Below are 12176 nucleotides of genomic sequence, written 5' to 3' on the forward strand. Positions count from 1 at the left end.
AAATTATTTCTAAATATAAAAATGTGTCAATCTTTTTGAGACAGGGTAAAAAGGAAAGGAAGACAATCTTTTTGGAACGCAGGGAATATTAGTCACTTAAAAATTATAAAAGAACAAACTAAGAAATTAAAACTTTTTAAAAATAAGACAGGTAGTGTTATGACCCGCTTTCCAACCTATTCTAGCCTAGCACATTTCAATTGAAGTAATTTTAATTAGACAACTAACAGGCCCATCTATTAACTCAATTTATTTCCGACTTGCCTAAATATGGACCAACTCGTTCATTTGACACCCTTAAAACCTATATATATATATATATATATATATACACATTTTTCTTTACCGCCGGCCACTGAATCTTCTACGAAGACGTCACACGAAGGCAAAATGTGAACATCCTCATTTCTATTTTCATTAATCATGGAAAACGACGTTTTCCACACTATTATGTTCTCAACAATGTGACAAGAGATTGCTTTTAAACCTTATCTGACAATTTTTGGCTGTTACCGAGTATCTTCCGTCCAATAAATAATTGTATGAGATTTATTATATTATTTTTTTTCCAAATACCACGTTTATAAATATTGATTTCTAGAATCTTTAACATAAAACTTAGAAAAATTAAATTAGCTAGAAAATAAGAGAAATGCGAAGTCACACTACTAAAAATAGGGCCAAAATGGACCCTCCAAAACGATTGCAGTCGATATTCTGAAAGAATTGATCAAAAATCATGATCAAAAACGACTGGTCGGTACAGAACATCGATTGAGTTCGATTTTGAGCTTTCAAGCCTGTCGGTTATTTTTTAATTTTTTTTAACAAATATCGATCAAGTTCGGTAGGTTTTCTACATTTGTTTTATTTTTTACTTAAGCAAAGCGCCCGACATCCATCGGTCTTTTTAATTTTCTAGAAGAAATATTAAACAAATCGACCGACATCAATCAGTTTTCAATTAAAAAAAATGACAGGCAGTGCTTGTCTTACAGCATTACCACCTTCCAATTAAAAGAAATTACAATTCAGAGAGCACTACGTGCTGCCAATCAATCACTTAAACAACATTAAACAACTACATCTAAGATTATCCGACCCTAACTACATCAAATTCAACCTAAACTCCATCAATTATCAATCAAAATCCACCACAAGTTATAAAAAATTTAGACAAGTTATATAAGGCATTCAACAAATGTACACGTCATAAAAAACTTAAACAAGTACTCCCTCGGTTTCAATTTATTTGTCTTACTTTCTTTTTTAGTTTGTTCTAACAAAGAATTGCCACTTTTTTAATTTGACAACTCTTTAATTTCAACATCGCATATGGTATGTTTAAAACCATAGGATTAAAGAAAATTTTAATACATTATACATATCTATAGTTTAAGACCATAAGATTCAAAAGTATTATTTGCTTTCTTAAATTGCTTGCCCATGTCAAACTAAGACAAACAAATTGAAACGTATGGAGTATCTAATATCAAGTCTAAATAAGTACTCTAATATAAGCCAAGGGGTGTTTGTCATCACATCCTCGTCTGAACTACTAGCACAAGGCTCATCCACAAGACCACAGACACGATGACCATGGAAAGAATGATCGTGGGCCGTACATTGTATGGAGGCCGAAATTGGGGAATAGCATCATCAGCACACATGGGAATCGGAAACTCCCTAGCTGCAAATAAAGAGTCTAGTTGAGCCTTAAGTCCTTCATATTGTTGACCCCTACGCTTCTCTCTCTGCCTCAGATGCATGAAGTTGGCTAGATATTTTAGCGATCTTCTGCTCCATAGCCATCATCGTCGCCCTATCCATTGCCTCGGGCTTTTAGAAGTTACTATGCCTTGCAACCTAGACTGATAGCGGTTAAATGTTTGTTGTAAAACTTTGTAAGCTCTCTCCTTTCTTGAGTCACCAATAGCATTCAACAAAAATTTCTCAAATCATCGTATGAAATTTTTTGTTGGCTTGCCCTGCTCACAGGCCGGCTAACTGCAACGGAATTCCTCTAAGAACTTTGGTTTTAACCCTAAAATTAAGAGAGAAAATTAGAATATAAATTAAAAAGACAGTAATTAATCTTTTAAATTAATGTAGACGCTTACGTAGGCAGCCTCAACTCATGGCTCCAACCACGTATTTGGATATGCATCGTTTTTCTTCTTCCTTACGTGAGTGAACTTGAATGACACATCTTGAGTTAGTTTCTTCCCCATTTATTTTTCCTGCAAACGAAGTAAATCGAGTTAATCAAGTTTAGGCAAGTTTAGCCCAGAATAGTTAATTAAAAATTATTAGGTAAGTCTTAAGAAAAAATACCAGTCTTTTCTTAACTGTCTCTATGTTGACAACACCCTCTGTGTGCAAGGAGACACTCATCTCAGATGCTCTTGCCTTCTTTTCCACATCGCTTCTATGCTGAAACTTCCCATGAGTGGCTCAATGTCTTCATAACTCTTTCCATATATGGGGTAGGCACCACCTTTGCTTCGTACCTCTCATGCGAGTTGCTGAGAACAAGTCGGCTAGTCTATTACTTTCTTTCTTCTTAAACTTAGTAGCAATCTGCTTTTCATACTGGGGAACTGCACACTTTTTTTGCAACGAAAATTAAATGTCTAACATTAGGAATGAATCATGATTATAGTTTAGTAATTAAAATAATTAATTCAAATATACCTTAGTCTCGTAAAAAATTTGTTGCTTGAGCGGCTCAAGAACATCAGCCCAGTCTAGGTATGTTGGGTTATTAATATCGCCAACGGCGTCTGTAATTATATTCGTATTCAATGGGCCTGAATTGAGCCTATAATACAACAATTAAAAAATTGAGACGTTAAATTAGAGAAGTAGCATATAAATATAATCGTAAGTTGTAAAAAAAGATAAATCGTAGACGAACCCCTCAAATTTGATGATGATGAGCCTCCGGTACTCATTCATCAGCTGAGGTTGTGGAGCATCCTGACCCTTGGCAGCAAAGTGATGCGTAATAAGGGTATCAGGCTCTGAGCTACTATCTCGAATGCGAAGACCCAAAAGATAAAATGGCAGAATGCCTCATTTTTTAAATAAATATGTTCCATCCATTTATTAAACACAAGTGATACTACTACCAAATGTGAATATTCAAATTGATAAAAAAAATTTTGAACCATTCATTGTAGAACTTTTTAGTTTGCAGATTAGGAAAGCTAAATTATATGTCTTCATTCAATGTTGAATTAACCACTTGTTCTAGATAAGAAAAACTTTTTGGATCTAAGAAAAGAATTAATTTTGAAAGACTTAACATCTATTAAAGCAGATACAACAACTAATAAAACTGATATATTCTTTTCAAGCGTGAATATTTTAATGGAACTATAGTATTTGCAAGAAATCATTTATTCATGCACCTAGGCATATATGAACATTTCATCACATAAAGGAAAAAATGAAGATAAAAACTTATGAACTTGGTGAATCATTGAATCAATTATGAAGAATCCACGAAGAGGATTCATGTTGGAAATGGGTTCCAGAATCACTATCGTCATCCTCTTCTTCATTGTTGTGAACTACCTTCATCTCAGCCGCAGTAGGGTTAGGTGCGTTAAGAATGAGAGGGACTGGTAAAACATCTGTATATCACTACTAAAAAACTGGCAAAAATCGACGGGAAAAAATCGATGGATCCGTCGGTCTTTCGACATTTTTTTTTAAAGAAAACCGACGGACTGCGTTGGTTATTTTTCGCGCAAAAATGCGCAAAAAATATAATCATTTTTTATATTATTTTCTGAAATAAACCGACGGACTCTGTCGATTTTTTATTTTTATTTTTTTATTAAAAAACCAACGGAGTTTGTCGGTTTTTGAGCAAAAAAACAGTATAAATTAAATCAATGTAAGTATTTGATCAAAGAATATGAGTGGTCTAATGGTAGAGCCCTTTAATGCCACGGGACATACCCGGGTTCTATTCCAAGTTGCTACATTTCATTATTTGATTTTAAAAAAAAACCTACGTAACGTAAACCGACGGATCGTTTGCGTCGATTTTCCGTCGGTTTTCCGAAAAACCGACGCAGTCCGTCGGTTTTGGCCATCGATTTTTGCCTGCAAACGAAGTAAATCGAGTTAATCAAGTTTAGTCAAGTTTAGCCCAGAATAGTTAATTAAAAAATATTAGGTATTCTTAAGAAAAAATACCAGTCTTTTCTTAACAGTCTCTATGTTGACAACACCCTCTGTGTGCAAGGAGACACTCATCTCAGATGCTCTTGCCTTCTTTTCCACATCGCTTCTTCCCATGAGTGGCTCAATGTCTTCATAACTCTTTCCATATATGGGGTAGGCACCACCTTTGCTTCGTACCTCTCATGCAAGTTGCTGAGAACAAGTCGGAATGAGTCTATTACTTTCTTTCTTCTTAAACTTAGTAGCAATCTGCTTTTCATACTGGGGAACTGCACACTTTTTTTGCAACGAAAATTAAATGTCTAACATTAGGAATGAATCATGATTATAGTATAGTAATTAAAATAATTAATTCAAATATACCTTAGTCTCATAAAAAATTTGTTGCTTGAGCGGCTCTAGAACATCAGCACAGTCTAGGTATGTTGGGTTATTAATATCGCCAACTACGTCTGTAATTATATTCGTATTCAATGGGCCTGAATTGAACCTATAATACAACAATTAAAAAATTGAGACGTTAAATTAGAGAAGTAGCAGATAAATATAATCGTAAGTTGTAAAAAAAGATAAATCGTAGACGAACCCCTCAAATTCGATGATGAGCCTCTGGTAATCATTCATCAGTTGAGATTGTGGAGCATCCTGACCCTTGGTAGCAAAGTGATGCGTAATAGGGGTATCAGGCTCTAAGCTACTATGATGTGTAATAGGGGTATCAGGCTCTGAGCTACTATCTCGAATGCGAAGACCCAAAAGATAAAATGGCAGAATGCCTCATTTTTTAAATAAATACGTTCCGTCCATTTGTTAAACACAAGTGATACTACTACCAAATGTGAATATTCAAATTGATAAAAAAATTTGAACCATTCATTGTAGAACTTTTTAGTTTGCAGATTAGGAAAGCTAAATTATATGTCTCCATTCAATGTTGAATTAACCACTTGTTTTAGATAAGAAAAACTTTTTGGATCTAAGAAAAGAATTAATTTTGAAAGACTTAACATCAGTCGACTTAACATCTATTAAAGCAGATACAACAACTAATAAAACTGATATATTCTTTTCAAGCGTGAATATTTTAACGGAACTATAGTATTTGCAAGAAATCATTTATTCATGCACCTAGGCATAAATGAACATTTCATCAAATAAAGGAAAAAATGAAGATAAAAACTTATGAACTTGGTGAATCATTGAATCAATTATGAAGAATCCACGAAGAGGATTCATGTTGGAAATGGGTTCCAGAATCACTATCGTCATCCTCTTCTTCATTGTTGTGACATTCAACTCGGCCCAGATCTAAAAGTTAGGTGCGTTAAGAATGAGAAGAATTTGGTAAAACATTTGTATATCACTACTAAAAAGCGTAAAAAATCGACGGAAAAAAACCGACGTAAAAAACTTAGCGATTTGAATGGTCTTTCGATATTTTTTTTTTAAAAGAAAACCGACGGATTGCGTCGGTTATTTTTTGCGCAAAAATGCGCAAAAAATATAATCATTTTTTATATTATTTTACAAATAAACCGACGGACTCTGTCGATTTTTTATTTTTATTTTTTATTAAAAAACCAACGGAGTTTGTCTGTTTTTGAGCGAAAAAACAGTATAAATTAAATCAATGTTAGTATTTGATCAAAGAATATGAGTGGTCTAATGGTAGAGTCCTTTAATGCCACGGGACATACCCGGGTTGTATTCCAAGTTGCTACATTTCATTATTTGCTTTTAAAAAAAAAAAACCGACGGACCATTTGCGTCGGTTTTGCAGTCCGTTGGTTTTGGCCATCGATTTTTGCCTGTTTTTCAGTAGTGTATTTACGAGGTGTGATAGATTAGGGTTCTAAAAGGTTTTACAAACTTTATTTTTGGTCGAAAAGTAGTTACAGGCTTTTTTTTATATCAAAAAATTGTTACAAACTTTTTAAGAATTTGATTTGCTCCCAACTATTATACAAATATCAAAATTGTGCTTTTGTGGAGCCGTTTGACTGGAAGAAACAATTTGAAAGCAATAGAAGAAATGTGGCCTTTTCTTTATTTTGTTCCAAGAAGAAACGAGAGTTAAAGTTTCGACTTTTCTCACTTGCGATCATGCTTTTAGACATAATTTTATTTGAAAAGAGTAAAAATTATTAGCTCACTTGAAATATTCTCCAAATTTAGTTTTCAAATTGCAAAAAAAATTCTTTCGAACATCAAAGTTATCTTCTTTTTTCGTGGAACAGTACTAACTTTCTTCATTACTATTTGTTTGGATGAAAGAAATTGAAAGAATGAATCTTTTTTTTCCTTTCATCCAAGAATTAGAGTAATAAGAATAATTTGCAGTATAACTAACTACGATTAATTGGAATGTGATTAGTGTTCCTTAGTTTGATTCGAGAGAACTAAATCCTCTAAATAGTCGAGAGACATTAGTGGGTAATTGAGATTCCAAAGTTAATTTCTTAACTCATGAATAATTGGTGGTAGATAATTACTTCCATATCTCTTGTTTTGCTTTGCTTGTGAGGCCACTGATCATGTTATCTGCTTTCTAGTTTGTTTTATCGTTGTTAGACTTAAAAAAATAATTATATATTGAAAAGGTGGTTTTGCTTAACTTAATTGGTGATAAGTCTTTATTTTTTTAGTCATCTTTATATTGTTCTATTAGTTGTAAACCGATTTCTGTGTTTGGTTAATGGTACTATCAAAAATCAACTTATTTTAAAAGTCACTTTTCAAAAAAATAGTTTTGGCTAAATTATAATTTTGTTATAATCTAATCAATTTAAAAACGATTCTTTTGGATAGGGACCCTTAGTGTTTGGTAAGCTTTTAAAAAGTGTTTCTATGTGTATTTTTCTCAAAAGTACTTTTCAAAAAGTATTTTTGGCCAATAACTATTTTTTTTAGGAAAAAGAAAATACTTCATCCCTCAAAAACTAGCATTTTCTAAAAGAACATGTAGCAAAAATCATTTTTTGAAAATAGCACTTATCTGAAAAAATAATGTTTTTGGGGGAAAAATAAGTGTGGCCCAACAGGTATACTTGGGTAAATTATACTGTCACGATCTTGTCCACTTTCTATTTGAGGAGTGGATTTGGACTTGGACTCCTGAAGAAGATAGGAAGTTAGCAGCTTATATTACTAAATATGGCTGCTGAACTGGCCAACTTCCTAAGTTTGCTGGTGAGAACTACCGCAGAATTAATACAGTTCATAATTTAGATTACAGTTAACCTTCTTTCTGTACATACTAATTGTTGCATGTGTTAGGAGTATAGACTAGAGTGTTCTCGAGTGTTGTTTATAATGGGCTCTAGCTCATAACTTATAGGTTCCTCCCAGCCTAGTAGCTTCAGCTCTAACTATGTTAATTTGTTAAAAATCCACAAAATAAGAACGAATAATGTTTCGCATTGTGTAGAGACATTTGAAGGGACTTATAAAATTTTTGAGCAACTTCACCTAAGTTTCGTAGTAATAATTATCATACTGTTGTAGAGTTCCAACTGCCCAGTTATTGTTCATTGTGAAGGTCTAGCAAGGTGTGGAAAGAGCTGCAGACTTAGATGGATGAATTACATAAGGCCCAACATTAAAAGAGGAAACTACACCAAAGAAGAAGACGCAATCATCTTGAAGCTGCATGCTCAACTTGGAGATAAGTATGTGTTAATTCTTCTTCCACGTGTCCAATTTTACGAGCTAGCACTTGTCAATGTCAGCAGATCTAAGACAAATTCATAGTTTAAACTTAATGAGCTCATATTTTAAATTATTTTAGTGTTGAACCTAACATGTTGTTCAAATTATGGGATCAGATCTAATATTTGTCAAGATTTTAATAAATTTTACATATATAAATTCATACTAGATTCGTGCCGAAATTATGGATTCATATAAACTTATAGCAAAAGGTTACATTAGCCTCTGCGAGAGAGTTACACCACCCTCCTCAGATTTTTTTTTTATTACATTCATATCGAATTCAATTACTTTAATATGATTTAATTTTTGTTTTGGTCATTTTACTATCACAATCGATTGAAATTAGAATTCATTTCTTTGATGTATACTTTCATATTGTGACTTTATACTTTCGTAGCTAGTGTGAAAAAGTTTAGTAATCACACATGAAATTAACCCAGTAAACTTCTATGATTGCAGGTGGTCGGTTATTGCTGCTCAGTTGCCAGGAAGATCAGACAATGAGATAAAGAATCATTGGCACACTGCACTTAAGGAGCGTGCTACTAATTATGCTCCAAACTCAAGTGACAATTCAAGCAAGAAATGCCATAATAAGAACAGTACTGAAGGCAATACTAGAAGAAAGAGTGTGGAAAAACAAAATGCAAGTCCAAATATGAGTTCACATGAAAATATAGTACTGGAAAGTTCACAATGGTCACCAAAGCAGTCATCAAGTGAAGAACTCTCCTCCTATAGTATCACTGATTATCAACAAGAACATAAAGTTTTTCAAGAAGAAGCTTTGGAGGAAACTAGTGGAAGCTTTTGGACTGAACCATTTGTAGTGGATAGTTTCAATAGTATTCTAGCTCCTTCAATTGATTACTGTGGACTTGTGTGTCCACTTTCTCTCATCTTACCGAATGAGATAAAGAATCATTGGCACACGATACTGCATATGTCTCTCATCTCACCGAATGGGAGATTCACGTGCTTCATTACAGGATGGGACAAGGGTGATCTCCTAGGACGTGGATCATTTGGATCCGTTTATGATGCTTTTATGACTCATCTTTAGTTTCTTTTTGCTTTTCAATTTTGAGCATGATTTTCTAGAAATAAACACCCTTTATTATGTGATTCTTTATATGGCGGATCTAATTCTCTTTTTGCAGACTGCAGCTAGTTTTCTTGGCTGTAATTTTTGTGCAAAATATCTATTACCTCGATATTAATAAACCAGGAGACAGATTTTTAATAGCCTCCATATATATTGAAGGACAGAAATCTTTCTGTTTGAAAGTGGGAATACTAAATAGAGCTTCAAGGAATGAAGGTTTATGTAGTGTTTGATGTATCAAGATACCACAAGCTGTTATTTGTGATTCTAAATCTTAAGGAAATTAGGTAATGGAAGCTGTTAGCTATTTAACATAAACCAATGTGGGGTATAGGAAACTTTATCTTTCAAAAAGACAATCAATTATTACGAAAATAGTCACTTGACATTATACAGTGTAATTTAAGGTTGTCTACAGTTAGGAGCACACTCTTAAATAAAGGCAAGTGTATTTGTGACTACTTGACGAAACTTCAGAGACATAATGTGTTGCTTAACCCGACTATGGTAGAAAACTTAATGGCTTATAGGAAAACTTGTGTTTTTCTCTTCTGCAATAATGATTTATTGATGAGTCCAACTTGTTGGATTTTTTTGACAGATAAGTGTAAGCTTTTATTAATAGGAAGTTAGCACTATGAAAGTGCTATATAAGCATTACAGATTCTGCAGCACTGAGCATGTCTAGAATGACATTTACATCATTCACAAAAGTCAGGCTGCGCTAAGAAGATATTGGATTAATCACCCAGAACAAAAATGAAACAAAATATTGATATGTCCCTCATAAAATTATAGTTTCCTGTCATACTCAATTTGGACTTTTCTCTAATTTCTACCACTTTTTAGGTCTTTTAGAATTATATGACTTGCTAAACCTTTCCCGTTTTCACATTTTTTATTGGAAAGTAACCTTCTGTGCTCTCATTGCTGCAGTGATGGTTTCTTTTTTGCTGTGAAGGAAGTGTCATTACTTGATCAAGGTGATGGGGGAAGGCAATGTCTATCTCAACTCGAACAGGTTGGTACAATATTTTTGATGGGGTTGGAACTTATCAAAAGACTATTTATTTGTGCTGGAATTTGGAGACACCCCCAATAACAAAATTAATAGAAGTGGAACAAAGAAGAGGAATTTGGATTAGAAACGGACCATCCTTTTATAAGATATATGAAATAAGTTTGAATGATGAAGAAAGCTACTATTATGTGCATATGAAATTGTCATTTTTCATTATATTTCTAGATTCTCATGCTTCCTCCTTTGTGCTTCTTGGTGGTCTATGTTCTACTTTTAGTGGCGTATTCACTGATTTGTTTTGTTTCTTTTTCATTTGTCTTGTTCGTGTATAGGAGATTGAACTTCTAAGTCGGTTCGAACACGAGAACATAGTCCGATATTATGGAACCGACAAGGTAATTCCTTCTCTATTTTGTGTTTCTGCTTGCTTCCTAAAATGTCTCCTTCTCAGAGAGGAACTGTTTTCTAATTCTTTCCCCGTGAATAAATACTTTTCTATATAAAAGCCTTTGATCTGAAGAGTGCACATTACTATTCACTCATTTGATCCTATATGCAGAAATGTTTTTTACCTAGCCATTTTTCTAGCTGTATGTCTCGCTCTCCACTTTTGGCTGCTTAAATGACAAATATTGTCTTAGATTTCTTTCCAACCTTTCAAATTTGTTTGTTTACTGTCTCACATCTTCCTTTTCAAAATTCACTTCGCTTGCCACGTTTTTAGTACCATGATTAAATTGGATAATTTAACTGTCTTAATACTTCAATCTCTTTCGCTTTGTCTAGCAATCTTCTCTCTGTAGTTAATCCTTTTTTCAACTCCTGGCTAAATATTTTGCAGAATGATTCAAAATTGTACATCTTTCTTGAGCTGGTCCCACAAGGATCTCTGTTGAATCTTTACCAGAAGTATCACCTTCGAGATTCACAAGTATCCGCCTACACAAGGCAGATTTTACATGGTTTGAAGTATTTGCATGACCAAAATGTGGTTCACAGGTGAAAATCAGAGCAACAAATGTTTGCTATCTCTACTGTCCCTTCTTTTTATATATGTATTGGATCTCTTTTACCAATTGGTTGGTTTTCTTAATGTCTATTATCGTGATACACTGGATAGTGAACTCAGGAGTTGAGCCTCCTGTCCGTTTTGAATAAGGGTATAGGTTGTTTGCGGATTGTTGCAAGTTAATGACGTTTATGTGAATCACTAGGATTCACTAAATGTTTCATTTATTGATCAATAAAGTAAACATTTGAATTCAGTAATGCCAATTTATTTAAGTAACCATGGTGGATCACTTTTCTCATCTGTTTTCATAGACTCTAGAAGATCTCTATGAACTGTTTTCTTATCTGTTTTGTTATCTATGTTTAGGAAGATGAGGACTTACAAGGTTAAATGATCTAGTAACTCTAGCATACTCATGCTAACTTACTACTTACAAAGAAAAGGCATCTGAATTGTGATTTGTGAAAGATGGTTGAGAAGGTGGATCTTTTAACAGAATTTACCAGTCAAGGATAATATTCATGCATTAAAAGAAGGATTTACATGAGAATTTGTTTTGCTTTAGTTTATAACCTTCAGTTTTTAAGTTTTTACATTCTTGGTTGAAGTTGAAATTGGTGTGCCCCATATCTTTGAAAAGGCCTGCACAATAACATAATTATTTCTTATAGGTTTCTGATATTCTTTTATTTTATTTTTCTTGTAGAGATATTAAATGCGCTAATATATTGGTGGATACTAATGGATCAGTCAAGCTTGCTGATTTTGGCGTTGCAAAGGTTGTTTTATCATCTCGTTTTTGTCCTTTATTTTGTCTCTCTCATTCTGATGCTTTTATTCTCTTCCACACTTCAAGGGGTTTTAATCTCTTTTTTTGTGTGACAAATTCTGATAAGTGGATTTGTACAACATGCAGGCTACTAAGTTGAATGATGTCAAGTCTTTCAAGGGTACTGCACTCTGGATGGCTCCTGAGGTAAGCTTTGATTGTCTTTTTTGACTATTAACACTTAACTGGAAATTGGCTAATCTAAATATATATGTAATCTTGCAAATCACTTGAGGGGCCTGTTTTGTTGTGATTATAAAAATATCAATTTTGGTGCATTTTCGCAAGTTAATATTAATGG

At 33.5% G+C, this 12176-nt stretch overlaps 1 protein-coding gene across 1 annotated transcript in view; it reads left to right on the forward strand.

The window, feature by feature from the left end:
- LOC132036746 (mitogen-activated protein kinase kinase kinase 1-like) overlaps positions 1-12176 on the forward strand; it is a 97282-nt gene that overhangs the window by 78884 nt on the left and 6222 nt on the right. The window contains exons 2-6 of the mRNA XM_059427130.1: positions 9950-10034; positions 10367-10429; positions 10876-11033; positions 11753-11825; positions 11963-12022. Coding sequence (XP_059283113.1) covers positions 9950-10034; positions 10367-10429; positions 10876-11033; positions 11753-11825; positions 11963-12022 — 439 coding nt within the window. The remainder of the gene's footprint in view (positions 1-9949; positions 10035-10366; positions 10430-10875; positions 11034-11752; positions 11826-11962; positions 12023-12176) is intronic.

Source organism: Lycium ferocissimum, chromosome 11, assembly GCF_029784015.1.
Source record: "Lycium ferocissimum isolate CSIRO_LF1 chromosome 11, AGI_CSIRO_Lferr_CH_V1, whole genome shotgun sequence".
NCBI classification, from domain to species: domain Eukaryota; kingdom Viridiplantae; phylum Streptophyta; class Magnoliopsida; order Solanales; family Solanaceae; genus Lycium; species Lycium ferocissimum.